General features: G+C 41.3%; 3 protein-coding genes across 11 annotated transcripts in view; 2 read left to right on the top strand and 1 right to left on the bottom strand.

Moving 5' to 3' along the window:
• The window catches only part of sipa1l3 (signal-induced proliferation-associated 1 like 3), an 85,234-nt gene extending 74,480 nt beyond the window's left edge, over positions 1-10,754 (top strand). For 6 of the 9 annotated variants that reach the window (XM_050032729.1, XM_050032746.1, XM_050032762.1 and 3 more), the window contains 7 exons: positions 827-1,045; positions 1,876-2,038; positions 2,149-2,323; positions 2,594-2,791; positions 3,377-3,503; positions 5,886-5,967; positions 6,554-10,754. In XM_050032729.1, the coding sequence (XP_049888686.1) occupies positions 827-1,045; positions 1,876-2,038; positions 2,149-2,323; positions 2,594-2,791; positions 3,377-3,503; positions 5,886-5,967; positions 6,554-6,748 (1,159 nt within the window). In that variant the 3' untranslated portion in view covers positions 6,749-10,754. The remainder of the gene's footprint in view (positions 1-826; positions 1,046-1,875; positions 2,039-2,148; positions 2,324-2,593; positions 2,792-3,376; positions 3,504-5,885; positions 5,968-6,553) is intronic. The other 3 variants (XM_050032787.1, XM_050032772.1, XM_050032780.1) reach the window with 3 other exon arrangements.
• Positions 10,755-12,196: 1,442 nt separating this feature from the next.
• On the bottom strand, positions 12,197-16,880 carry LOC126382765 (ribonucleoside-diphosphate reductase large subunit). The gene is made up of 4 exons (XM_050032824.1): positions 16,706-16,880; positions 13,088-15,069; positions 12,768-12,956; positions 12,197-12,680 (listed from the first exon to the last, which is right to left on the bottom strand). The coding sequence occupies exons 1-4, from the start codon at positions 16,722-16,724 to the stop codon at positions 12,486-12,488; spliced, it is 2,385 nt and encodes a 794-aa protein (XP_049888781.1). The 5' UTR covers positions 16,725-16,880; the 3' UTR covers positions 12,197-12,485.
• Positions 16,881-18,770: 1,890 nt separating this feature from the next.
• On the top strand, positions 18,771-25,413 carry qpctla (glutaminyl-peptide cyclotransferase-like a). Its single transcript, XM_050033095.1, has 7 exons — positions 18,771-19,591; positions 20,940-21,086; positions 21,167-21,460; positions 21,880-22,041; positions 22,381-22,480; positions 24,133-24,249; positions 24,342-25,413. Exons 1-7 carry the CDS (start codon positions 19,379-19,381, stop codon positions 24,485-24,487), a joined length of 1,179 nt encoding a protein of 392 aa, XP_049889052.1. The 5' UTR covers positions 18,771-19,378; the 3' UTR covers positions 24,488-25,413.
• Positions 25,414-25,474: the final 61 nt, after the last annotated feature.

Below are 25,474 nucleotides of genomic sequence, written 5' to 3'. Positions count from 1 at the left end.
AACTAAGTATCTGTGCTCTTAAAATTTATTTCACATGTTAATGGCAGACTTACATGCCAGAGGATCACTCAATCACATGATTATTAGGTCCTCTTTCCTAAAGGAGTAGTTCCATATTTTGGGAAGGATGCTTATTGGCTTTCTTTTCCAGAGTTGATGAGGAGGTCAGTAACTCTCTCATATCAGCTACAGCCAGCAGATGGTTAGCTTAGCTTAGCACAAAGACTGGAAACGGGGAAACAGCTAGTCTGGCTCTGTCCAAATTTAACAAAAAAATCACCCACTTTTCATCCACTAAAGCTCACTGGTCGGCTGATTTTTGCCTATTCCCCAAAATGTTGAACTGTTCTTTAACTCGCTGACAAGAGGTAGATCTTTTTGTGACTTGTAATATTGGAATTGATCGTGCAAAGGGGCAAATAATTAAACCATATAATGTAAAATGCTTTATTTTAGCACAGAATTAATCTTTTGTAAATTTTTAGTTCAGCTGGAGAAAATTATTTTCCCTGCATGTCCCTTCCTGTGATCTTAATATCTTGTTCTTTTCGATTTTGTTAATGTACGTTGCATCATCTATCTGTGACATTGTCTGTTGAGTTAATGATATTAATCTTTTCCTGTGAAAATAAGGGTAGACAAGCAGACATTGCCCACCCTCTGTAAAGATGCTGAGTGAACTAACTATACTAAAGTCGCTGCCTCTGAGAACCTTCTTCACTAGCTTTTTTTTCAACAGTTTATAAAAAGGCTTTCCCTCCTGTATTACACTAGATTGTGATGTATTAATTACATATGTATCTGTGTGCCTTGTCCGTCCTTTCAGGGCCTACACACCGCAGGGTTACAAGACTCCAACAGCCGAGAAAGCCCGGCCCGTCCGAGCCGCTACGACGACGCCTACTTCAGCTCAGTTGAGCTCCATCCCTCTGTCCAGCTCCGCCCCCAAGGCCTTTTATGGGAAGAGCAGGCCAAGCGCTTGGCAGAACGAGGACAGCAGCCTGTCGCCTTCAAATGCAACCTCCTCTGAGAGCAACAACAAGAAGTAAGTTAGTAACTGAGAGCTTCAAATGAGCAGCTTTGAGGGCGGCTGTGGCTCAGGAGGTAGAGTGGGTCGTCCACAAATCGGAAGATCAATAGTTCGATCCCTGACTCCTTCAGTCCACATGTCGAAGGATCCTTGGGCGACATACTGAAACCCAAATTGCTCCCAGTGTGTGTGCCAGTAGTGTGTGATTGTGTATGAATTTTAAACTGTGTAGCAGGTGGTCTGGGCTCGGCCACCGGTGTGTGAATGAGTGTGTGAATGGGTGAATGTGGCTCTGTAGTGTATTTGCGTTTTGATTGGTCTGAAGGCACTATTAAGAGACATTATCTTCACTAATGAAGTTGAGGTGTCTTGACCCTATTTAGTTTTTTGTCTCCACAACTGACATTCAGTTACTGGAACATCACAAATGTTTAAATATTTTGAGTTTCACTGAGCACACTCTGAAATTGCATCTCAAACTCTCTACTGACTTCATTTTACCTCAATGACCTGCAGCTTAACCATGACGTTGTGTCTTGAGTATGAAGCTCAACCTAAAATCATTATGATTAAGCTTTGAAATGGAGCGAATTTTCTAGTTCTTACTTATCGGTGAATACAAAATGATGCTCAGGTCACCTTAGTTATAAATTAGTAATTAATGTAAACATGGAACAGGTTACATTAGTAGAAACCATGATTGTCTCCAGTGCGTTTGGGCCTGAAACCAGCCTCTAAAATACTGACCTGTAAATGGGCTGGAAGTGAAAATGGTTAGGGGTCAGTGTGGGAAGAAAATACACACTATCCTTTGTGTTTTTTGTGCTCATGTCTCGTTTCTTCAGGCAGGTGGATACGAACTCAAAGAACGTCTTTGGGCAGCCTCGGCTCCGAGCCTCACTGAGGGACCTGCGTTCTCCTCGACGGACATACAAAAGCACCATCGAAGATGACCTGAAGAAACTGATCATTATGGACAATGTGGGAGAGACGCCACAAAGAGACCCAGTGAGGAACACACTAACATTTGACACTGTAACATGTTATCACTCAGCAGTCTTACTTTGATGAACTTGCACACACAGCTCTCTGATCTCTGGTCACTTTTCTCCCTGTAGTCTCCCAGACGGACCTTGCAGCGCACCTTTTCAGATGAGTCACTGTGCAGCGGGCGCAGAGAGGCCAGCTTCGCCAACTCTGAGAATCCGACGACGCCCACTGACGTACTCTTCACCTGCACACTGCCCACGCGCAGACATGCCGTCTCCTCAAACCACATGCAGAGCAAGAAGGGTGAGTTTAAACTGCAACAACTGTTGTCGTTTTGCTTTCGGGCAGGTGGACGAAACTTGTGAAAATGGTGTTGAGCGTTCGCTGCCAACACTGCTGTGTTCAGTGTCTTAGCTGCCAAGTTTCTCTCTGTGGGGATCCAAGAGGCTCCCTAGTGAAAGCAATCCTTTTATCATTGTTATGCACAAGTTATTTGTGGCTTTCACAACTTCTACAACCCTGTACATATATGCGCTTGTTTTTATGTAGAGGTTTGTTCACTCACTGCAGCAGCTCTCGTCTCCTGTCCCTCAGTGCCTCTGTCTGCCTCGGAGCTGTCTCTCACAGAAGTTAGAGACAAAGTTCCCCCGCTGAGGAGGCTTGATCCTGGGCTGATGCCTCTTCCAGATACAGCCTGTGGACTGGAGTGGTCCAGCCTGGTCAATGCTGCTAAGGCCTACGAAGGTGAGGATGGAGACGCTTCAGGATTAGGTTTGTTTAACTCACTGTGAGATTCTTGATGTAACAGGTGGGATTTTGTGGATTTTTCTGTTATGGTTTGGCTGAAAGTTACACACACAACAGCTTACAGAAAGTGACTTCATGTAATTGATCCATTTAATGCTAAACCATTCAAAATTGATCAAGATTTAAAGAAGAAAAGTGGGATTCATTGAATGTAATTAATAAGCACAAAATGTAAAATCCCTGGTGGATGTGAGACGTATTATCTGGATGTTGGGTGTTGTCTCGGCTCTCGTCTGTCACACGACACTCCTGGGAAAGAGGGAGTGATTTGAGCTTTCATCTACCTACACGATCGCCTGCTCTGCTTCCCAGCCACTGTTCCTTTTCTGCATCTCCCTCCCGTCCCTCGTGTCCCCTGCAACCACAAAGACGATCACTGCACAGACAAACACACCAGACTCAAGCCAACACTTGATCCATAACCTTACCTGCTGCCAGCTCCTCCTGTGCTGAGGTGTGATTGTGTCACGTGTCCCGAGGGACACTCGGGTAAAAAAAGACTCGTTTATACAGCTTTTTAGAAAGTGCGATTATGTGTCTCTGTTGCAGCACAAAGAGCAGTTTCCCTCTTCTCACTGACTGAGCCGCAGGTCGGAGGTCCAGACATGAGACCAGTTGTCAGTCCGGTCCAGTTTCAGACTCCTCAGACACCACGGACCACACCAACCTTCAGCGGGTAGGTCAACCTGTGCAAGCCCATTTTCACCAGAGTGATTAAAAAAGAAAAAGATCCTGTAAGTCATTAGAAATGAGTTAATACCTCAAAATAATGACTGATTATCTTAAAATAATAACTTAGTATCTCAAAAGGATTTTATTTGAAAAAAAGACAGTATCTAAAAATAGAGAAGCTCCTCAAATGATTTAGTATCTCCAAATAATGACATAATATCTCAACATAATGACTAAGTATTTCAAAAAATAATGAGTTAGTATCTCAAAAAAATGACATAATATCTCAAAGTAATAACTTAGTATCAAAATAACATAACATCTCAAAATTATAATGTATCTCAAAATAATGACATATCTCAAAATAACAACCAAATATGTCAAAATAATAGCTAATAAAACACGTCCGTTTTTGACACTGCTGTGTGTCATTAAAAGACTGATATATATGATATTTGTGAGTGCTGACATTTTGATCTATTCAGTTTGTGATTTTTGGGTCAGCACCCTGTGATTTTTCAGACTGTGAGTCGAGCACGTCAGTTCTTTTGTTTTGAAAATAATAGCTTAACCTATCAAAATAATGACATGATATCTCAAAATAATAACTTTGTATCTCATAATAATAACTTAGTATCTCAAAAAATGACGTAATATCTCAAAATAACAATTTAGTAGCTCAAAATAATGACGCAATATCTCAAAATAATAACTTAGTATTTCAAAATAATGATGTAATTTCTCAAAAATAATGACAAAAAAAATCAAAATAATGACTAAGTATCTCAAAACAGTGAGTTAGTTTCTTTAAAATAATGAGTTAGTATCTCAAAATACTAACTTTGTATCTCAAAAAATGACATATCTCAAAATAATGAAATATATCAAAAATAATGAGTTAGTATATCAAAACAGTGAGTTAGTTTCTTTCAAATAATGAGTTAGTATCTCAAAATAATAACTTTGTATCTCAAAATAATGACATATCTCAAAATAATGAGTTAGTATCTCAAAACAGTGAGTTAGTATCTCAAAAATAATGACGTAATATTTCAAAAATAATGACATAAAATACCAAAATAATGACATAAAATACCAAAATAATGACATATCTCAAAATAATGAGTTAATATTTCAAAACAGTGAGTTAGTATCTCAAAACAGTGTATATCAAAACAGTGAGTTTGTATATCAAAACAGTGAGTTAGTTTCTTTCAAATAATGAGTTAGTATCTCAAAATAATAACTTTGTATCTCAAAATAATGACATAAAATACCAAAATAATGACATATCTCAAAATAATGACATAAAATACCAAAATAATGACATATCTCAAAATAATGAGTTAGTATCTCAAAACAGTGAATTAGTATCTTAAAATAATGACATAAAATATCAAAATAATAACTTTGTATCTCAGAATAATGACATATCTCAAAATAATGAGTTAGTATTTCAAAACAGTGAGTTAATATCTTAAAATAATGACATAAAATATCAGAATAATGACTTTGTATCTCAAAATAATGATGTGATATCTCAAAAATAATGACATAAAATATCAGATAATATCATTATCTCATAATAATGAGTTAGTATCTCAAAACAGTGAGTTAGTATCTCGAAATAATGACATGAGATATCAAAATAATGAGAAAGAATCTCATTCTATTAAACTTTGTATCTTAAAATAATGACCTAATATCTCAAAATAATGAGTTAGTATCTCAAAATGATAAATTAGTTTCTCAAAATAATGAGTTAGTATCTCAAGGGGATGTTGTATCAAAAACACAGTATCCAGAAATAAAGAGAAGCTCCTCAAATGATTAGTATCTCAAAATAATGGGAACCTTTCTCAAAATCATGAGATAGTATCTCAACTATTAAGCACGTCGTTATTTTGATGAAGTCTCTCATTATAATGACTTGCGGGATCTTAATTTTCATTGCCGTCAGGCAGACTTGACGAACAGTCATGTGAAACAGTGCAGTCAGAAAGCTCTATTAATTCATCTCTTTGTCACTACTCCCACCTTGTGGTACTTTACTGAACTGCACGTGAGCAGACTCTCCAGCTTGTGAACTCCTCTGTGAATTCTCACTAAAGTAAACAGTTTGTTGTTTGAATTATTGTTTCAGTCTCTGTGTTTCCAGACAGGATGTTTATTTTTCCTCCCAGTGAGCATAAATATATTATTGAAACTGAGGAGCTTCAGCTCAAACAGTGTTACACAAGAATTAATGCACTCACACAGACACCAGTAAAACCTGTTCTCTATGCACCTGCACAACCTGCACAGCACTCAGTGTGTGTTTCTCTTTCAGTAGTGTTGTGGTTGTTGGCTCTACATGCAAAGTCATTTGTGGTGTTTGTGTTTACAGCGACGAGGTGCCCAACGACTTGTCTGGTCGGCTCTACCACCTGGAAGTGATGTTGAAACAGCTCAACAATGACCTGGAGAGAGTGAGAATCTTTTGTTTTTCACATATATTCTTTAATAAACAGGTAATAAAAGTAGAAAAATGATAACCCAGAGCATGATAGTAATGTTACATGCACCCACCAGGATACCATTTGATACTTTTACCTCCTCACACTGTAATAAATCAGCTTTTGAATAAAATGCATTCTTGTGTTTCCTATGTTTTAAAGATGAAATTTTACCAAAAAAGTTTTTACCAGCACCTCTAAAGCTGTCTAATCAGTGCTCAAAATTTTTGTTATTTTAATTTGTTCACAAACTGAAGTCTAAAAACAACAAGATGAGATTTTTGAGGGGGGTTGTGGTGCTCATAGACACATTTTTGTTACTGCAGAGTAAAGCCAGGTCAGCTGTTCGCCAGTTCCCAGTAAATATGCTAAGCTAAGCTAACGTTCTCCTGGCTGTAGCTTCATATTTAGCTGACAAACAGCAGAGTGGTATCGATCTTCTCATCTGACCCTCAGCAAGGAAGCAAATAAGAGTATTTCCTATAAAGGTCAAACTGTTCCTTTAATATCAGCAAAACTGAAACTGACTCTTCTTTTCTCCTCATGTTGCCGTCACCAGGAGAAGCAGGATAAAGTCGTCCTGCTGGCAGAGATGGCCAACCTGAGAGAGAACAACCAGCGCTTGCAGGAGGAGAGCCTGACGGCCAGCGAGCAGCTGCGCAAGTTCAGCAGGCTTTTCAATAACGCCGACAACACAGAGAGTGACCACGAGCCTCACTCCTTAACACACGAATCTGACTCAAAGAGGGAGTGATGCCTGCAGAGGAAGAAGAGATTGAGACCACAGAGGGAGGGCGGCTGTGAGAGCACCCAGGATTCCTTGCACACAGCGGCGGCAGAGGTCACACTGACGTCACCTCACTCAGCTTCCACTGGACTGCCTTAAACCGTAGAGAGAGCAAGACAAAAAAAAAAAGATTTTTAAAAATGCAACACTCCCAGACGGAGCAGAGACCCTCCCTCTCTATTCTCTGAGCCCGTTTATTTTTATAAACTGAAGTCCAAAAGTCTTATATACCTGTCATATATATAAATACATATGCTACTATGCCAGAGGAGCGAGTCGGAGAGGAGACTGTTTTCGAGAACACTACATCACCTGGAGAGGCCTAATACTGTTCCTGCAGCCAATCAGCCAAATAAAAGACTCATTACAGACTGCATCTCCCAGAATGCACTAGAAGTAATGAAAGCTCTACAGACATGGTACTGTAGATACATGCCTGTGGTACAATTCTCATGTATCAATATTACCTATATTGTACTGATATTGTCGTACTAAAGAGGTGTTTGTGTGTGAATGTGTGTGTGTGTGTGTAACTGATGGTACAGCGAACACTCGGAAGCATCATGGCACAACAGTGTTTGTGCTCAAGGCAAGATCCATTTTATTACCCTCTGGTGTGAGCGTGTGTATGATGGTCTGTTATAGGACGTGTTGAGTGATGAACAAACTAGTTTACTGTAATATGAACACTTGTGGGCCACGATACTTTTCTTTCCTCCGTTTACATGGATGAACCCGCGGCCCTTTAGATGTGAAACAAGCCATCAGCGTGTTGAGCGAGTGTAAATGGTCGATGTCATGAAGCTCAGTGATATTAATAGTATCATATCTCTAATGTAGTGCATTGTTTTGAACTTAATTTTCACTGTTTTCAGCAGTGCCGTATCATCTCAGATCTAAATGTACTGGATAATTATTTTAACCTTGAGTTGTTGTCTCGGTGCGTCTTACAGATGATCTTTTTTTATATATATATATTTAAAGCGGTGGTTTGACATTTTGTGTTTGCTTTATGGCAGAGACTTTCTGTTAAATACATTAAGGGGACCATCAGCAAACGGTTATTAGCTTAGCATGAAGACTGCATACAGGGGAAACAGCTGATCTGGCTCTGCCCAAACATAACAAAATCTGCCTACCAGCACCTCTAAAGCTCACTAATTATTAACAGCCATGACAGCTTCACCTTGTGAGTCTGTGTGTGTGTGTGTCATCATGGTAAAATGTGGTCCTGGTGACACCAACTGTGGACTGAAGCAGTTTTAGTACTTTGTCAGGTTTTTATTAGACTGTCTGTGGACAGATATTGTCACCGCAACAGTGTCACATCCATGCAAGATGCAGTCACGAAACTTTACAGGTGTTAAGATCAAATTGAAGGCCTAGTTTGAGGATGGGTGTGGTGCGAGCAAGGGCACCAGAAGTGGGGGATAGGAAGCAAGGAAAGGACCATTGCCTCCTCTCAGGCCCACATTGGTTTTAAATCACAGATCAAAGTCGCAGCTGGTGTGATTTCATGGCAAGATGGTCTCTAGTCAACACGTTCTAATTTTTTTAATCCCAAACAAAAACAAGTTCTAAAGGACAATACACCAGTTTACAGCCAACGTTTTGGTTGAGAGAAACATCCAGGTGTTTCCGCTGGTCGTCTGGCAATTTGTCCTGATGTTATTATAGTCTGTATAAAATAATGGGCGTAGCGTTATGTCACCCTTTGGTTTGTGGACTCCTGCCATCTTGTTTTTTTGGTGCCAGGAGTGACCAAATTTGGACGAGAGGGTGCAACTGGCTCAGACTGTAGTGACACCTCACAGACAGCCTGTCACTCAAAGCATCCTGCCCTGAAATATTCGTAACTTTAAGCCTTTATATAATATAAATGGGCGAGTTATATAAAACCTAACCTCCTGTACAGTTGTCATGAACAAGTGAATTAGCTCTAGAGACCCAAACCACTTTTTGTACCAGGCTGTACACACATTTAAATCTGCTGTAAAGTTGGGCATTTTAACATGGAGGTCTATGGGGATTGATTTGCTTTTGGAGCCAGCCCCTAGTGGCCATTAGAGGGGTTGCAGTTTTTGGCACTTTCAAGTTGACTTCATTTTTCAGCTGCGTAGTTTGCTGCTTGGGTGTTAAACAGAACTCTGTGACCTGATGAGCAATTCCATCTAGCCAAAAATATCACCTTTAAGGACTGTCGGGCTACATACATACTTGATTTCGCTAGCTATTACAAACATGGTCCCACTTATAGTATTTAAGTATAAAAAAACAAACTAGATTTACCATGTTTATTAATGAGCTTTAGATGTGCTGGTAGGTGGACTTTATTTCTGTTGGACAGAGCTAGCTCCAGTCTTCATGCTAAGCTAAGCTAACAGTCTGTTTGCTTTAGCTTCATATTTAACTGACAAACACGAGTGGTATCAATCCTCTCTGACTCTCCACTAGAGGTAAATAACTGCATTTCCCCAAAATGTCAAACTATTCTTATAACTGCGTCTTCTTTGCATACTAATCAAGATGAAGCTGCCACCCTTAACGTGTGCTTACAGAAAACATTTACTGTACATGAAACTCACTCGACAACACTGAAGCTCCGTCATATCAGAACCAGTCTGTCTGTGTGTGTGAGCGGATTTGTCCCCGTGTTCTGTGACGACCCCAGATGAACACAAAAGACACTATTTATACTGCTAGCTTGCTTAACGATATTGTCTACTATATCTATTTTTCATACGGAAACAATGTGTGGTTTTTTTGGACGCTGGTACTGAATGGACACTACATCCCTGCAGAGGGTGACTCTAATCTTCCTGTTGGTTTAGATATGCTGATAAAATTGTACTACATGGTCATGTCCTGCTCTACCCTGCAGGACGGCTACTTCTCTGTCGTCAGGAGCCTTCTTCCCTGGTCAGACTGGAACAGTTGAATTTTGAATCCCAACTCACTCAGGTTCCTCAAGATGCTGTTAAAGGACACTAAACATTAGCTAGGAGTGGGCGATGTGACGCACCCTGAGGCAATTTGCATTTAGCCGTACAGTTTATACCTTTTGTGGTTATCCCTTTAATATATCTGGGTGTATTTGGTCATTACAGGCAGAGACGCAAATTCATCAGCAAGATTTTTCATGAAGTTGACCATATTGATATCTTCATTTAAGATGCCATGACAACAGGTTCTATCCATGTCGCCCACTCCTACTGTCAAAACTACTTTTCTTTCACTGACTCGGAGCTGGACAGAAAACTGCCACTTCCTCCTGCTCTCATGTCTCCGCCTCCTTTATTCCTCTGCAGCCAGTTTGCCAGTTTCAAGTTGTCACTTTGATACCAGTAATGTTTGTACCTGTGTGGACCTTTAATGGGGTTCAGAGTCTCAGAGTTGAAGTGACACACTCCTGTTATTCCTGCTTCATCCGTGCAGCTTCAGCTGTGACTTTAGTATCTGCAGGTGTCTTTAGTTCGCTTATGTAAAAGGGGCAAGGTTTCTTTTTTTATATAGTTAATGTTATGTATAATTTTAAGCTATTTATAGCATACACAATGATCCCTGTTGAACAAATCAATAATGCATTATGGTTAACGGTAATATTGTATAACTAGGTTTGTTTTTTTTAGATGTTAAATATTTTGATAATTTATTTTTTAACACATTCCCACTGTTGCAGACAATAGTGAAGATGAGAGGGTACTGTGTTTTTATTTGTTTATGCTGTTTTACTTCTGATCTCTGTACAAAAACTGATTTGTATGATTCCTTGTCGTTTTTCTATTTTCTGGCATCATCGTTCCCCGTTTGTGCGTTGGTGCTTTCTGCGTGTTGCAGGGGTACGTGACGCACAGGCAAAATGTTTTTGGTTGGACATTGTTTTCTTTGGGTTGTAATAATAACTTGTACATTTAAAAGTGTAAATTATGTTTTCATTATTTTATAAAAAATATATTAAAAATAATTATCAGAACACTGGCTGATTTTCTATTTTTTTTTTTCTTTCAATTTTCGACAACAGTACCTCATTTCTTTGAAGGTACACAAGTGGTAGTAAATAGGATTGTGCCGAATTCTCTGACGAAACAAGCATTCCGTACTGATAATGTATTTTTTAGGAGTATGATTGTCATCCGAGTAAAAAGTGTCCTTATTTGTGATGAGGGAAATTCTTAATTTTGGGAGCTGTGTTCAATCTTTGTGATCAAAAAAGATCTGGAGCTCAATCCTGAGGCTGTTCTGTAAATAGATTTCTAATAAATGATAAATAGAGCAACTTCTGATCAATCCATGTCAATTTCAGGCTTAAAATAACAAGTTCTGATGATTAGGCCCCGCCCATTTCCAGTTTTCCAAGTCCCATTCACTTCAAGTTTTAACCCATTAAACCCATGCAGATACAATCACTTTAGAAGTATTTTACTAAATAGTTCACATTTTCTGATTTGTATATGAAACATCAGGACATACACATCATTCAAAGGGCCCATGGTGACGTCTTAGTTTTCTTTGACCAAATGTTAAAAGCCCTAAAATATTTCATTTTTGCATTTTAAGACCATGAAAAGTAGAAAATCACCTGGCACTTTTACTTCATAAACGTCTGAAACGATTCAACAGTATTGTAGCTTGTAGACTTTGAACATGCAGCAATAATGGATCCAACTTTTAGTTAGAAAATAAACAATTGGCAACTATTTTCAATTTAAAAAATTCTAATATTTTACTGGTTTCAGGCTCAAGAACTGCTGCTCTTCTCAGTCTTACTGTAACCAAATGTCTCGTGTGACCAACAATCCAAAACTGAAAATACTCTGTAATGTAAGAGAGTATTTTCAGTGTTGGACTTTTGGTCACACGAGACATTTGGTTACATCTACTATGGCTATGTGATGGACATTTTTCACTTTTAATAAAAAAAACAAACTAAAAAAAACCATCTCACATCTTCCTGTGCTTGTCTATTAAGCCTTTTGAAACCTGACAAAATTGGCTTGGTTTCTTTAAAACATGGGGGAAAGGCTCCCCCAAATATTGTGAGAAAATAGTCAAGAGAATAATAAACGAACAAGTTTTAAAAAAAATAATGAAAAAAGAAGACAAAATGACCTGGAAAAACAGCTTAAAAATAACATTTTTTTAACATAATTTTTAAATATACATTTTTTTCTGTAGTTTTTCAAAAAATGTCTAAATCTATAAAGAAAAGACATCACACCAATTTAAATATTGTGAAATTTAAATACTTGCAAAAAGCATCTGAAAGCAGCACAGGGATTTATGTCACTCCAGGTTTCAAGGGGTTAAATAATTCATTATAATAAAAAGTAGCTACAGCTCTGCAGCACTTGGTTTGGTCTCTGATGGGGGTTTTTTTTCTTTCACCAGCTCACACACATGTACACACACACCCAATTAAACTTGCATGTAAACTTTATTCTCTATTACAAAGTTATTTAATTTCAAACATAAAATACATTTTGTAGTAAGTGAGTGCTTTCCTCTCTTTGACATTGGTGAGCTGACAACCATTTTATTAAAACTTTATACATTAAGGAGCTCGTTACAGTGAGGTTTATGAAAAATGCTCAAGTTTTGGCTTTGATATTTGCACTTGCATAACATCGGGCTTCAAGATCAAGTAGCATCAGGTGCATTCACACGACAACCTGACACCTCAGCAGGTAACAGAGAGAGAACACGTCTAAGATCCACACATTAAGCAATCGTCTTTGTTCTGCAGAGAGCACACCATGGCAGCAACGTTACGCTCTTTGATCTCCTCCTCTGTGGGTTTGACCGGCTCCTGCGTCTCCTTCAGTTTCTCCTTGTTCAGCGTGAACTGGATGGGGTTGGCGGCAGGCTTCGTCCTCAGGTAGTACATCCCCGTCTTCAGACCCTGTGGTGAGAGTGAGACGTGAGTTTAACACCTATAGCATTCACAGCAGGAAGTTCTCTCTGTTAAAATCCTCATGTCCTCACTTACCTGTTTCCAGCCGTAGAAGTGCATGCTGGTCAGTTTGCCGTAGTTTGGCTCTGCGATGTGGATGTTCAGGGACTGGCTCTGGTCGATGTAGGCGCCACGGTCAGCGGCCATCTTGAGTACGGTCTTCTGGGAGATTTCCCAAACTGTTTTGTACAGCTGCTTCAGATCATCTGGAATCTCATTGATGTTCTGTCGAAACAAAAGTTCGTTTTCTCTCATCAAACCACACGTTACAAACAAAATAATGAATCAGCATCTTGTCATGTAAAAAGTTTGCTTCCTGCTCTGCGACCTGGGCGTGACAGATGTGGATGTTTTACCTGAATGGATCCGTTGTGAGCGATCAGCTGGTTCTTCATCTCCTCGCTCCACAGTCCTCTCTCCGTCAGGTCTTTGAGCAGATGAGGATTTACGATCTGAAACTCTCCAGAGAGGACCCTGCGGGTGTAGATGTTGCTGGTGTAGGCTTCGATGGACTCGTTGTTGCCCAGGATCTGGGCGGTGGAGGCCGTGGGCATCGGGGCGAGCAGCAGGCTGTTCCTCACGCCATGCTTGGCGATCTTCTCCTTCAGCAGCTTCCAGTCCAACAGGTCGGTGGGCGTCTTCTTCCACATGTCGTACTGCAGGATGCCCTTGCTGACGGGAGAGCCTTTGTACGTGTCGTAGGGGCCGAGCTCAGCGGCCAGCTCGCAGCTCGCCTCTAGGGCGGCGTAGTAGATGGTCTCAAAGATGTGAATGTTCAGGAGCTGAGCCTCGGGGCTTTCAAATGGGTGACGCATGAGGATGAAGGCGTCTGCCAGACCCTGGACGCCAATTCCTATCGGCCTGTGGCGCTTGTTGGAGTACTCCGCCTCAGGCACTGGGTAGTAGTTAATGTCGATGATCTTGTTCAAGTTTTTGACAACGACTTTGGTCACTTGTGCCAGTTTTTTAAAGTCAAAAGTGCGCTCAGGGGTGACGTACATGTTTAGTGCGATGGAGGCCAGGTTACACACAGCTACCTCATCATCGCTGGTGTACTCAATAATCTCTGTGCACAGGTTGCTGCACTTGATGGTGCCCAGATTCTGTTGGTTGCTCTTCCTGTTGCAGGCGTCTTTGTACAGCATGTATGGTGTACCAGTTTCTGTCTGGGACTCGATAATGGCGTGCCACACCTGCTGAGCCTTCACCACGCGCTTGACCCTCCCCTCCTTCTCATAGGACGTGTAGAGCTTTTCAAACTCCTCCCCCCAGCACTCGTCCAGCCCGGGGCACTCGTTGGGACACATCAGAGACCAGTCTTGGTTGCTCTCCACTCTCTTCATGAACAGATCGGGAATCCACAGGGCATAGAAAAGGTCTCTGGCTCTCTGCTCCTCCTTTCCCGTGTTCTTCTTCAGCTCCAGGAAGTCAAACACATCAAAGTGCCAGGGCTCCAGGTACATGGCGAAGGCTCCGGGCCTCTTGTTGCCGCCCTGGTCAACATAACGTGCTGTGTTGTTGTAAACTCTCAGCATGGGGACGAGCCCGTTGGAGTTGCCATTGGTGCCAGCGATGTAGCTTCCTGTTGATCTGATGCAGCTCACCGCCACGCCGATTCCTCCAGCTGATTTGGAGATGAGGGCGCACTGCTTTAGCGTGTCATAAATGCCTTCGATGCTGTCGTCTTTCATGGCGAGCAGGAAGCAGCTGGACAACTGGGGCCTGTTGGTGCCTGCGTTGAATAGCGTAGGGGAGGCGTGAGTGAACCACTTCTCTGACAGCAGGTTGTAGGTCTCGATGGCTGCGTCAATATCTGTTTTGTGGATCCCGACAGACACCCTCATAAGCATGTGCTGCGGTCGCTCGGCCACTTTGCCGTTGATCTTCAGCAGGTAGGACCGCTCCAGAGTCTTGAAGCCGAAGAAGTTGTAGGAGAAATCTCTGTCGTAAATGATGGCGGAGTTGAGGCGGTCTTTGTTCTCAAGAACGATGTCGAGCGTCTCCTTGGAGATCATGGGAGAGTGGCGTTTATTCAAGGGGTTGACGTAGTTGTACAGATCCTCCATCACGTCACTGAACACCTTCTTGGTCTCTTTGTGCAGGTTTGAGACGGCGATCCGCGCAGCGAGGATGGCGTAGTCGGGGTGTTTTGTTGTTAGAGTGGCGGTGATCTCTGCGGCCAGCGTGTCGAGCTCCACAGTGGTGACGCCGCTGTACAAACCCTGGATCACCTTCATGGTAATTTGGGCCGGGTCTACAAAGTCGGAGTTCAGTCCGTAGCACAGCTTCTGGATGCGAGAGGTGATTTTATCGAACATGACGCGCTCTTGGCGTCCATCTGAAAAATAAACGAATAAAAAAACCTGTCAGTTAACACAATCACCACCTACTAAAGATGTCAGTCAGCAAAATTACACAATCAATAAAGAGTAAAGATGAAACTGTGATAAAACTCAATCATGATAAATCTAGTGATTGTTATGTGTCAGGGATTTTCAACTTTTTTTTATTTATTTATTTATTTTTTTAGAAAAACATAATACACTATATTTCACATAATAAACTTTTAACATAACAAAGACATCTTGTTGCATCAGCTGGCTTCTTTTGGGTCTATTGTCCAATTTCCTTTTAGCTTTCCTGTTCTGCTGCTGCTGCTTTAAGTGACACAAGTGAAATATTCCTTTTAAATATAAATAATAACAGTAATAGTGTCTATTAAACTGAATACAGTTGATAAAATGAATCATATTTGGTCATTAAATAATTATCATGCAATCAAAGTAGCAGTGCTACAGTGTAAAAATCCTGTCACAACTAAAAGGTGATGCATTCAAATCTTACTTAAGTAAAAGTACATACGTTTTATTAATATAAGTACTCTTAAGGAAAAAGTACTGGATTATTACATTTTAAAGTGATACATTATCACTTTAATGTTGCAGCTGTATGGGTGGGGCTGATGTTAATGACTTTATGTAGGCTACGACTAGTTTAACCTCTGATAACACATTATTTAGTAGTTGATTTATATTGTGTGTTAATGATCTAAATCATCAAAGTAATAAAAGCGATAAAACAAATGCAGTAGAGTAAAAAAGTACATTAGCCTCCAAACTGTGGTGGAGTGACGTTAGAAGTATAAAGTAGTACGTTACCTCAAAACTGTACTTAACCTAGTTACATTTCACCACTGCTATTACTACATGATATATCACTTTATTGTGGTCTTTAATTACTTATTTAAATGTTGTAAAGAGCTCAGATAGTTTAAAACCATTCGGTTTTTAATCAAAGAAACGTGTGCAGTAATGTTTGTTTGACTATAAATGTGTGCAGATTGGATTCAACCTGTAACAAAGACCCTGTCAGTGAACGCACCTTTTTGACACTGTGGTGTCAAGTCTGATATAACTGTAGAGGCAAAGCTAACTCCTCCTGGTCGACAAAAGTGCTTAAGACCTGTCTTGTGTTAACTAACATTTCTTACAACCAGAACCTCTCTGAGGTCCATACTGACATCCAGGTAGAGCTATATAACTTTATCTTTTGGCGCCAACTATGACAAAGGCCATAAACACCTGCAGGAAGGGGGGGCCAAAATTACATTTCTATCACTCAAGGTCATTTGTAAGAGACTTTCTAAAACGACATGCTTGTTAACCTGGTGGTAATTAACTGAATAAAACGCTGACAGTCTGGCTGTAACGTTAGCCTCATATGTAACACTAGTCACTAGCTAGCTTAACTAAGTTAACTAAGTGCTGCTAGCTAACGTTAGCTAACCGCTTCACGCTGCTTCCCTGACACAAGCATGGCGTGTAAGTTTCGGCTTTGTGATAAAAAACCTAATTAGTCAGACACAGGCAGCAGATCAGTCGCTGTTACCGCTCAGTATCTGGTTGATCCAGTTTCCTGACAGTGACAGCCCTGATGCTAACAGGCCTGATCCATAACAACAGAAAGGAGCTCACCTCGCTTGATCACATGCATGTTAGCAAAGTGTGATATTGACTCGTCCCCAGAGAAAACAGCCGCTGTCCTGCTACAGCTTTATCTTCTCCTCGGTATCAGGATGCGGGTCTGGACACACACTGCAGTCAGGCTCAGAGGAGAAAGCGCGAATGACTCTAAAAGTCCCGCTAACGTCGCATTTGTACGGAAGGCGGAACCGCTGTGGGTGAGGATGGACGGGCGCTCTGACCAATCAGCAGCAAGAGAACGCGGCCCTTCATGTCTCTAGACCAATCAGAACAGTTTATAAAGTCAGCTTCCTTTTCCGCTCATTTTCCCGGACGAAAATCTGGCGGGATCGAGAAGTGGGTCATATAACATGTTTTGTTTTGTCCTGACCTGATGCAAGATTACTGACACACAAGAATGTACTGAATCTGTGATTTTAAAAGTTTTTCTGGACTAAATCTACAATTTCTGGATTTTATCACAGATACACTCAGGATTTACATCAAATCAAGTATTTCTGCAAATTAAAGCAATCTGGGGACAGAAAGAGAACAATGATGCAATGATTTGGGTGGATGTGTAAGAGAAAAGGAAGTTCAGAATACAAGATTATTGAAAATATAGTTTATTTAGTTTTTTAGTTGTATATAGTTTCTGCAGCACATACTGCAGATCTTTCATACATGTTAATCACAGATATAAAATATCAGTTATAGTTCATCTTTTGGTTTACACAGGGGAAATGGTTGTTTTCTTTGTATTGCAGTGAGTTGATCCAAGACCATGTATTTTTGATCATTTAAAATACATACCGTCAAGTAAAATAAAGGTATTTTTAATTAGTGTGCCTTGGATTCATTTTGAAGGAGACTTGCATTTTATATTTTTTATTGAGAACATACTCCACCCATGCAAAGAGCCATCCACAAGATGGAATAAGAGCACTTGAAGTGTCCAAAGAGCACTTGTATCTGATCACAAAGACCCAGCAGCGCTTCAACTCCATCGTTTTAACTGCTTGCGTATTAAACTGTATTTAATCTTTTTTTTTCCCAAAATGCAAACAATAGATGCACTACTTGTAGTTGTGAAGGGGAAGCTATTGAACATGTGTTTGTAGATTGTTTTTGTGCCACTTCTTTTTGGTTTGATTTACAAAGGAACCTTTCAAAACATTTTGAATAGGATGTCACACTAATATTACTCATTTTGAACAATCCCTGGATTATTATTTTAGCAAAACATTATGCGTATGCGTTATTTGGCTTAAAAAAAAACACCCTTCTTCTATATTTCTTAAGATAATAATTTTAAAACATACTTGACTACTGCTGAAAATTTTAAATTGGCAAAAAATATTAGATAAGACTTTTTAGTTTTACTCCAGTGGTGCAGCAGACTTTTTTGCTTTCATTATGTTTCTTTCTTTTCCCTACATTTTATTCATTTATTGTGCAGCTGAATTTATTTTTACATTATTTTCATATTATGAAATATATTTTCTGCAACTTTTGTAATGAAAATCTGGAACATACATATTGCATGTACTCAGAAATGGGAGGGGGGCCGTCAAAAAGCCTGGAATGAAAACTTTGGTTTTGTTTGCAATTTTTTATATATAATACGTGTCATAAATAAATAAAAACTGGTTGAATTAATCGGTTTAAAGACTGAACTTTATATTAAAAATATAGTGGAAGCTCTCTGAGGACCTCTCACCCCTTAAAGGCGTAAAATGATTTGATTTGGCCCTGCACTAGGATTCGTCAAATGCAGCTAGAGCCGAGTGAGTGACTGCTTATGTTACTGATGCACTGATGTACACTCTCATGTCTTTCCAACTTTAAAGTGCATGAGAAAGACATGATCATAGAGAGGGGGACTGGGGGGCCCTCAGCGACAGCTCATGCACACTTCCCAGAATTTGGTGCTGCGTCCCTGCATGTATTGAAACTATTCAATAAAGTTTGTGGGAGAAAAAACCCCCTCTATTTAATAATTAATCTAATTCCCTGCAGTTCCCCCTCCCAGTCAGTAGATGGCAGTAGCGCACCACAGAGCTGTTTTCCTGGCACTCAATACAAATCTAAAAGAAGTAACGCCATTTGATTAGAAACCAGAAACCACAAAGATGTCCTGTAACGAGAGGGCGTTAGATTTGGACACTTTTAAACGGACTGCAGCTCCAGGAGAGTTGGGACAAGTTTGACTATTTGATCTCTTTGTTTCAGATTGATTTTATTTTTGCTCAGTAGTAGCTGTTGCTGGATGAAATGAGCTCAACACAACTGTGAAGAGTTGCTCGTTAAACAACAGAAGTCATAGACAGGGAGAGTTAATTTGTCTCTGTGATTTATTTTAAAGTATCCTGGTTTGATTTGATTGAAGCAGCTCTAAATTCAATGATGCCTTCAAGGACCTGGGCTGCAGGACTCGCACTGAAGACTGGGACCAGTACAGACAGACCATCACATGGACCATTATGTTGAAGCAGGACTACAGACTGTTGCAGATGTAAGGACCGAGCTGTCACACAGCCAGTTTCCCCTCGAGGCTGCTCCACATCACAGCCTGCCTCGACTTCCTGTGTGAGCTCCCTCCTGCATGCTCCACGAGCCGGTTTGGACACGTAGCTGTTAGGACTGCTCGACGCTGCACCGTCCCAGTCTGTCAGTCAGTCAGACATGTCCAGGTCCAGTCGGCGGTACAAGTCTCTGCAGCAGAGCAACGGCAGCGGCTCTCTGCCCGGCTGTGACCGGGTGCGGATGCCCCGGGCCCGGGTACTGCTGCTGTGCCTCCTCGGTGTCCTGGTGCTGGCGGTGGTGCTGGGAGTCTACCTGTCAAACGACACCACCGATGTGAACCGCATGCCAGCTGCAGACCTGACCAAAGACAGGGTAAGAGGATTGACAGACACACAAACACAGACTCCAAAACTTTACCTGTGTGCTGTGGGGCTAGTCTGTTCCTGTAAGTGTTCAGTGTCACTGAAATATAGTAGCCACAGTCAGATTATGTTGCACTGTCTGGATATCTGTGTTATAACATCCCATAGTAACCAGATATGAGACGTGTTCACAGTGACAAAGCTGAACTATGAGCTTTGGATTCCCCTTTGTTTATACTGGATGCATGAGGTTAAAGGGCCAGTTAATTTCAGTGAATTTAAACTCTTTAGATTACCTTAATCCTCTGAAAAATCCACAACATATGGATATGAAAAAATATATAGATTTAAAAAGTTTTGCTGCTGGAGTCAAGATGTTTCCTACTTTATTGAAAAATGTGGTTGCCTTTTGGACCCTGATTGGCTTCAAAACAAGTAGTGATGTCACAATGCACGTGTCAAACTCACATCTAAGGTGGGCACAGAGAAACTTTCTCCTTCAGCAGGTCAGTGTGAAAACAAAATCTGCACAAACATCATTCTGCACAGTGAAGGTCAAACATCCAAGTCAAGGCACAAAAACAAAAAACACATCGTTGATTGGATGGGGAGGTGTTGCCCAGACAAAACGAGCAGTCTGATTTCACCATCTTGGATGTTAAGAAATTGTGATGTGTACTTTTCACAATTTTCTATCATTTTATGCACCAAACAGTTAATCGAGAAAATATTATGCATTGACAGTGAAAGTAATCACAAGTTGCAATCATCAGGCATGTCTTGTGTTTGATGTAATTCATCTGTCTCTTCACTGTTGTCCCATTTCTTTTCATTCAAACTAAATGCATATTATATAAATCCGGGGTGCCCACAGTCATGGAAAACCTGAAAAAGTCATGGAATTTCATTACATTGATGTCCAGGCCTGGGACAGTCATGGATCTATTAAAACCCTTGAACGTTTTGTGTATTGAAATTACTTTATTACCCTCCCATGTAATGTCACATAACAGCAAATGTATTGTCTTTAGGCTCACTGTTGATGCAACATAGCTCTCATATGAGCTGATTTGTGGTGACATTTTGTTCACCATCATGTATGTGTCTTCATTTCTTCTTGCGTCCTGTCTCTCCCTCCATGTATGCCAGCTAGCTGCAATTGTGTTTGAACAGAGTTTGAATCTTCAATGTTTGAATAAAATCCTGTTCTTAAGCTTAAAGACTTGGTGACCTTGAAGAGTTTAAAACCATGGTGAAATCTATCGAGTCAAGGCTGTCCGTGTGCAGCTGTTTCATCATTTTATTACTTATATTATTATATTATATTATTTTATTACTCTCATCTCTCATCCATGCAGTTGTCCCACAAACCCAGCAAGTGCTCTCCAGCTCAAATCCGCCGTCTGGCCTCTCAGGTGGATGGCACCCGCCTGTGGGAGACCCACCTGAGGCCCATCCTGATAGAGAGGCTCCCAGGAACACAGGGCAGTCTGGCAGTACAGCAGGTGTGTACATATTTATAGTTTCCTCCTCCTTACACGTGTTCCTCCCTCATCTTTAATCCACCCTCTCTGCTCTGCTCCAGCACATCACCTCCACTCTGTCCTCGCTGTCTGCCGGCTGGGCCGTGGACTTAGACTCCTTCCAGTCTTCAACCCCTCGCGGCCAGGTCACCTTCACCAACATCATTGCCACTCTGGACCCTTCGGCCCCTCGCAGGCTGCTCCTGGCCTGCCACTACGACTCCAAGGCTCTGCCTCCAGACCCCCGGGCCCCAGAGAAGGTCTTTCTTGGGGCCAGTGACTCAGCAGTGCCCTGTGCTATGATCCTGGAGCTCGCCACCTCTCTGGATGCCCAGCTTAGATCATTCAAACAGCAGGTGTGTGCTCAGTTGTGTTCATTTGTGTTGATGTCGTGGCAGTTTGCAGTGGTTAGCACTTAAATTATAGACAGCAGCTGGAGCAGATTAGTTTTCTATTTCCTGTAATCCTTCCCATGACAAAGAGAAAATGCATGAGATGCTGACGAGTAGCTTCTCACTTTTTCCCCCCTTCTTCTTCTACTCTTGTTTCGTCCCTCTGGCTCTGTGCCTGCAGTATGGGATAGAAAATGCTGACCCCAGCTCCTTGTTTGCTTTGCAGCAGTCATCTGTAAATAGCAGTATCCCTCCAGAGGCTGTGATTTATGTACTTACTGTGAGACTACACACTGCGACAGCACTGCAGAAAGAGAAACTGGCCTCGATTGCTGCTTTTTGGAAAAGTGCATTTTAATTCCTTTCTTTGTTTTTCCTCTTAGAAACTTCCAGTGACTCTTCAGCTGGTGTTTTTCGATGGCGAGGAGTCATTTGAAGAGTGGACTGCCACCGACTCGCTGTACGGCTCCCGTCACCTGGCTGAGCGCATGGCCAACACACCTCACCCTGCGGGCTCCACACACACCACCATGCTCCAGGCTGTGGTGAGGAAACAAAAATACACGTCCTTCATGGTCTTCCTCACATCCTGATCCAGACACGCTCTAAATTATGAATGAGCAGGCTGAATTTAGCAGACTGCCTAAACTTAAGAATAGCAGCAGGTCTGTCATGCCTTTATGAACTGACCCTCCTACTACATAAAGTAATTTAGGACAGGTCTGAATTTATATTTAACGGCCCAAACCTAGTTACAGTCTCTGACTTCACCCTCTTTGTCATGTAACCTAACACTACTGTTTATGTGTGTGTTTTTACTGCACTATGATTAAAAGAAAACTCAATATTCAGTAGCCATTTTTGACTTTGCACTTTCTCTCCAGGACCTTTTTGTGCTGCTCGACCTGCTGGGCGGTCCTGATCCATTGATTGCAAATCACTTTGATAACACAGCTCGCTGGTTTGACCGTCTGATCGCTGCAGGTAACCCTGGCTCCAACATCTGCATGAATGTTTAAATGGATATTTCACCCCAAAATCATTTCCTCTTACCTGTAGTGCTGTTTATCAGCCTTGATTGCTTTGGTGTGAGTTGCAGAGTGTTGGAGATGTCAGCCGTAGAGTTGTCTGCCCTCTCTCGAATACAAAGGAACTAGATGGCACTCAGCTTGTGGTGCTGAAAGTGCCAAAACATGCAATGTCTCTTCAGAAATCATAACCCAGTTACTCAAGATAATCCACAGAGCTTGTTGTGATCAGTTTCATGTAGGATGTGCTTTCTTTCTACTGAATTGCACCTACCAGCGGTATCACAGCACAGAAGGAAGCGTGCATCTACTCATGGATGTTTAAAAAAGCTGGATACAGCCTTGGAGGCGGGGTCCTGTTCATCACTTTAGAAGTTAGTCAGTGATGCATGAAGCCCAAATTCTTTGAGTTACAGGTAAAAAATTATCCTGATCTTTCACATCCATGAGCTCAAAGAGCAAGCACACTGGCGTTTCCCTTAACCCCAGCTCCCCAACAACTCACTTTCATGAATAAAGGTAGGAAAATAACTCTGGCTTCAGCTATTAGTGAGCTGCTGATTTACAGCCATCTTTTTCACAATTTAACTCTATGGGAAAAAGTCTGTTGGGCCCCATGCAGTTAAATTGTGACATACCCAGAAGTTGTAATTCCATGGTTTGGCCACTGTGTCATATTGGCATAAAGTCATTGACTGTATAAGAAATGTACGTAGCTGCTGCAATGTCACCCAGTGGTTTGTGGACTGCTGTTTTGAAGCCTCGAGTCTGGCATTTTGGCTGTCGACAATTTGTTTTTTTTCTGAGCCAGAAGTGGCCATCTTCGGGTGAGAGGTTGGAGCTGCGGAGGAACGAGGGGTGGATCTGACTCAAAGACTGTAGCGGCGCCTCATAGACTTTAAATATGCGTAACTTTGGGCCGTAATAAAATGAAAACTGATGAGTTATAAAAAAAATTCCCACCCTGTACAGTTGTCATTAATGTTGAAATTAACTATGGACACCAAACCTGTTTTTGTACCCAGCTGCAAACATGTTTATTTCTGCTATAAAGTTTAACATTTTAACATGGGGGTCTATGGGGATTGATTCTGTTTTGGAGCCAGCCTCGAGTGGCTGTTCAAAGAACTGTAGCTTTTGGCACTTGAGCATTGGCTTCATTTATCAGCCTCAGAAGCTGCGGCTTGCTTAAAGTAGTACGTTGCTGTTCCTGGGGGGTTGGTCTACTCATAGACGAGAGGCTCCTGCTCATGACAGCTCGAGTTGTAAATATTATTGGTGTCCTCCTTGGCTGAGCTCTAACGGTAGCTGCAGTGAGTAGATGCACACCCCCTTCTGCACAGTGACACAGTTAACAGGTGTAGTTCGGTAGAAAAAAAATAGTTCCCACATGAAACTGCTCGCAACAAGATCTGTGGGTTTCCTTGAGTCATTATTTCTGGAAAGAGACATTGCTGTTGAGTTTTTCAGATGTAGTTTTTGGCGCAAGTGTCATCTAGTTCCACTATATTTGAGAGAAGGCAGACGTCTCTATAGCTGATATCGCCAACATCCAAATCCCCTCTCTGTTGTGTGTCCTAACTCTACTTTTACCCCCATCACTCTCAGAGAAGAGACTCCATCGACAGGGTCTCTTGACGTCTCACCCCTCAGAGCAGACGTATTTTAGGAAGGATGTTTACCTCGGCCCTGTGCAGGACGACCACATCCCCTTCCTTCACAAAGGTGAGTTTCACACAGCTGGAGATTTGTCCTAAGTTTGTAACACATGCTGTCAGTCCAACCTCACTATCTCCCTCTTTCCTACACACATGCAGGTGTCCCTGTGCTACACGTCATCGCCACTCCCTTCCCACAGTTCTGGCACACACTGGACGACACAGAGGAGAACATGCACCGTCCCACTGTGGTGAACCTGACCAAGGTCATGGCTGTGTTTCTGGCAGAGTATCTGGGCTTCTGAAACCAAACACTCACAGATATTTGTGGTGAAGGTACTTACTTTTTTACTCCTACTGGAGTACTTGTGCTGTTTGTCACACTGATGACAAGTAATCGCTAAATGACCAGCATGAATTGGACCCAAACGCACAAGAGAAGAACTCTGTGAAACCAACTAATGGAATACCAGCTAAAACTTTACCAAAGACTTGGTCCTGCTGGACTGACCAGACTCCTTCGTTTCATGTGAGGGATGAGTTCGAGGCGCCTGTCCAAATGTCTGGGAATGTGATGTGGAAAGAGTCTTAAAATGTCAATAGTTATAAATGATGGTACCAGAGGAACAGATGGGAATGTTGAGTCTGATTTAATAGCACTCTAAATTATTATTTCGCTTCATTCCTGTGAAAAAACGAAATCATAGTTTACTTTATTTCCCTACGTTAATATGATTAACTGCACAAATGTCTTCTCAAAGACAGACTCTATGACTTGAGGCCTCTGAGCTGCTGTGAATACTGGGACATATCTGTGAATAATTCTTTACCCTCACTTGACCGAAGATCCTCTTGGCCTTACAGTCTGCTGTTGTTAATTGCTAGCTATATTATATGGCTATACTGCACATTTTGTGACAGTGTAATGATGTAATCAGAGTGAAAATCCAACAGATGGTATTTTACACCATATGAAAAGGTGTCGTGACAAATCTGCAATAAAAATACAGCGGTTTTATTCAGTTTCTCTCAGAATTTGATGCAAATTCGGGAAGTCAGTGCTGGAACTTGTGCATACAGTACATGCAGGAGCATTTCACCAGTGCAATGTCCATGCCGGGGGCCAATCATGACCATTTTTATACCAGTTTTGGTATAGCCCGCTACACAATATTGGTTAATCAAGCAAGTTTACTTTGCATTTTTTTCTGTTCACCTCATGATGGCAGGACTATCATACAGTTCATAGCTCACTGATCTTTGTGACTGAAAGATAAACAGTTGCATTCGTC

The sequence above is a fragment of the Epinephelus moara genome, chromosome 2 (assembly GCF_006386435.1).
Source record: "Epinephelus moara isolate mb chromosome 2, YSFRI_EMoa_1.0, whole genome shotgun sequence".
In the NCBI taxonomy this organism is placed as follows: domain Eukaryota; kingdom Metazoa; phylum Chordata; class Actinopteri; order Perciformes; family Serranidae; genus Epinephelus; species Epinephelus moara.
This window is presented reverse-complemented; position numbering and strand designations above follow the sequence as displayed.